Source organism: Lontra canadensis, unplaced genomic scaffold (genome assembly GCF_010015895.1).
Source record: "Lontra canadensis isolate GAN:19392208 unplaced genomic scaffold, GSC_riverotter_1.0 scaffold79, whole genome shotgun sequence".
In the NCBI taxonomy this organism is placed as follows: domain Eukaryota; kingdom Metazoa; phylum Chordata; class Mammalia; order Carnivora; family Mustelidae; genus Lontra; species Lontra canadensis.
In genome coordinates, this window is record NW_022631073.1 from 8,845,709 (window position 1) to 8,848,755 (window position 3,047).

At 55.3% G+C, this 3,047-nt stretch overlaps 1 protein-coding gene across 1 annotated transcript; it reads left to right on the top strand.

The window, feature by feature from the left end:
* Positions 1-616: 616 nt before the first annotated feature.
* Positions 617-2,355, top strand: CUNH10orf120 (chromosome unknown C10orf120 homolog). Its single transcript, XM_032882149.1, has 3 exons — positions 617-801; positions 1,003-1,078; positions 1,592-2,355. The coding sequence occupies exons 1-3, from the start codon at positions 617-619 to the stop codon at positions 2,315-2,317; spliced, it is 987 nt and encodes a 328-aa protein (XP_032738040.1). The 3' UTR covers positions 2,318-2,355.
* Positions 2,356-3,047: the final 692 nt, after the last annotated feature.

The window sequence follows — 3,047 nt, forward strand, 5'->3', positions numbered from 1 at the left end:
GAGGCTGCTGGTATTTCCTTTGAGCAGAGGAGAGAAGGACCTATTAGATAGCAAAGTCAGTTTGTGACAGAGGGCGTGATGATACCAGGACTAACACAGACAAAGGGCTGATTTATTCTGCAAAGAAATCTTCAGGGGAGGCACAGGTGAGCTGGGCCCTGAGCGACAAGCAAGTTGTCAGAAGGAGGAGAGGTACCTGACACCTGGGGGCAGCATGAAATTGGATATCCAAGAGCCACGGATAGCTGACTTGCATGGAGCATGAGGAATTAAGATCGGAGAGGCAAGCGAAGCCCAGAGAGACTGAGCCTTCATCCTGAAGGGACTGAGCATCTCCGTGGGTTTGTACGTGGCAGTCACATGGTCAGATCGTCCCCCCAGCCACGTGCTCTGCCCACTTTGTTCCCCTGGACTCCGGCACTGCAGGAACGTGGTAAGGCTTGTCGGTTTCACCCCGGGGCATCATGTGATGCCTAAACTCAGACCTCACAATAGCCCCCAAGTATGTCAGTTATGATGCAAGAGAAGTTTGTGACTGTCCCTTGGGTTCCCATTACGCTGTCCTAGAAGGCAACTCCAGGCTCTGACACCTCCCATCCTAGCCTAGTGCAGCAGTATGATCAGAGAATGGGAGAACGGCTGTCAGAAGGTGGGAAAGCAGAGGACCCAAGAAAGGAAGGCTGCTGAGGGCACGTGGAGTAAGAACGGAACGCCGGTCAGAATATGCACCATGAACGACTCCTTTCGGGATAAAGACTCCCTGTGCTGCCAACCGGGTCTATGCTCTGCTTCGCCATTGGAGTGAGTGTAGCCTGTGCTTCTGGTCCTTTCTTTCCTCCCCCCACGTCCCCAGCCCCCCCAAGCGAGCCAAGGGGAGGAGCCCACCCCAACACAGTGGTCCTAGCCTGACGCATGCAGAGCGCCCTGAGGCTTCCCACCCCAAAACTAAAAGCAGGAAGACCCTTCCTGGAGTCCTACTTTACCTGCCTCTCTGCCTTTCAGGATATGGACCAAATTCTACAAATCAGATCCACGCATTGCCCTTGGGAAATACTCCCCCTTGGAGAAAGAGATCCTAGTAAGTGTCCTAGGGGTTATTCACAGAGGCCCCCCTGAAGCCAGACAGTAGACTGGGGTGGGGGTGGGGGGATGGAGTCGGAGGTTCAAACCCTACCAGACATGGAGACACAAGTCTCCCAGTGGCCTTGAGTTGGCTGCGTCCACTCAAGGCTCCCATGCTTGCAGAGCCGATCCTCCCCTGTTTCAAAGTCCTGATCAGGAATATAACTGAGTGCTGACTGGCGACAGGAGCTTCCATCTCTGCAGCCCTTCCCTTGCAGGAGCCACTTTCATATGTAAGGCCTCGCCATTGACCTAAGTGGGCACCATTCTTTCCAACTCACTGCAGAGGAGGAGAGACAGGATCGGAACCCGGCCTATCTGACCCTATAGCTCCTCCCAGTTTCCCAGCGCACAGGGGCTCAGACACTCAGCCATGGGAGGTGGGGTAGGTGCCTCGAGGCAATTCCTCCTGTGGGTGCCCCCTGCTCCTGTCCCGTTGAGACTTTAACCGTCCCCTTCACATCATCAGCGTCTGGGTGGTGTTCACACCATAGCGGCCAAGAGACTGCTGACTCACAAGCAAGAGGAAGAATGGAAAATGCTCAAGGAGCTCCAATCACTGTCTTCGGACTATAAGCGGGCGATGGAGTATAGAACCCAGCACTCCCCTCCCTGTGCCACCTGTAGGCACCTAGAAAAAATATGGACGGCAAAGGTGATCGTGCTCCCAGAGGAGTTAAGAATGCCGCAGCGTGAGAAACTCACCATCATCAAACACGTAGAACGGATGCAGCTTGCTCGAGCCCTCAGAAACCGACAGCTCTTGCCCTACATCGAGAGGTTTCGGGGCTCTGCCTTTCTGTCTGGAGGGGGCCTGACCCCAAAGGCCAAGGACAAGACGAGGGAAGACGAGGATGACGGGGACGCTGATTTCTGCTGCGACGCCAAGCAAGAGGAGAGAGGCGATGCAGAGAACACAGCCACCAAAAGACAAGAAATAAACATGAGCGTCATTTTCAAGTCAGAAGAGCCAAAAAAGGGTTTCTCACACCACCCAAGTGACCGGAAACCATTCTTCCCCACCAGGAAAGCGGAGCGGTCCATCACTGGCTTAACCAACCGGAATCTTCTCCACGTAGCAGAATTCCCTGGCGATCTCATGCTGATGAATCAGGATTTCATTTCACGGGGAGCCCTCCACACTGAGGCCACCAAGGCCAGCTTCCTGCGGGGAGAGAGCATCTGGAAGGAGTAAAAGCACAAATCCTCTCATCAGTATTAAAGTCCTCCTTATTCCCATGGTGGCCGAGTATCCTGGTCCTTATCACTCCTATGGCTCTGCCCCAGACCCCGGCTCCCCTGGGCTCCTCCAGGGGAGACCTACAGGCAGAGGCTTCCTGGTGTCAGGCATCCCTTGGTTCTTGGCTCTCGGCTGCCCCCCTCATCCAGAGCCCGGGACTTTCCAGGATGCAGACCCCTCCTTTGCACCCAGCGCCACGGGACCTGTGTCTCTTCCCCCTGCCGGTGAGACACATCACCCTCCAAGATCCCGGCTTAAAATAACACTCGTTAATTCAACTTGTAATTCCGGGGCTTAGCAGTTTTGGTGGGGTTCAGTCTGTTTGCTGCAGGTCAGTTAGGTGACTCTCCCGGGCGTGGACAAGCATCAGCAGGGTCTGTGGGAGGGACTGGCTGCAGGGTTCCTTGGTGCAGCAGGCTGGCCGAGGCTCGTTCACAGCCCCCTCGGGATCCGGGTGGGTAAGTGGCTGTTTGCGTGGCCCTTGGAGCTGAGACTCAGAACTGGCACACCATCACTGGGTCATGTGTGTGGGCCAACACAAGACACTCAGCGGGTCCAGAGGCAAGCATGGCCCCATGGACTTCATCTCTGGATGGGAAGAGTTGCAAAACCACACTACAAGGGGCATGAACACAGGCAGCGGGTATGGTGGGAACCTGATTGGAATCCATCTCCTACAGAGTCC

Bases quoted from the DNA above. Each gene is read 5' to 3' on its own strand.
- CUNH10orf120 (XM_032882149.1), top strand. From the start codon at position 617: ATGATCAGAGAATGGGAGAACGGCTGTCAGAAGGTGGGAAAGCAGAGG. The intron at 802-1,002 runs GTGAGTGTAGCC...TCTGCCTTTCAG, and splicing joins TGCTCTGCTTCGCCATTGGA to GATATGGACCAAATTCTACA. The intron at 1,079-1,591 runs GTAAGTGTCCTA...TCACATCATCAG, and splicing joins CCTTGGAGAAAGAGATCCTA to CGTCTGGGTGGTGTTCACAC.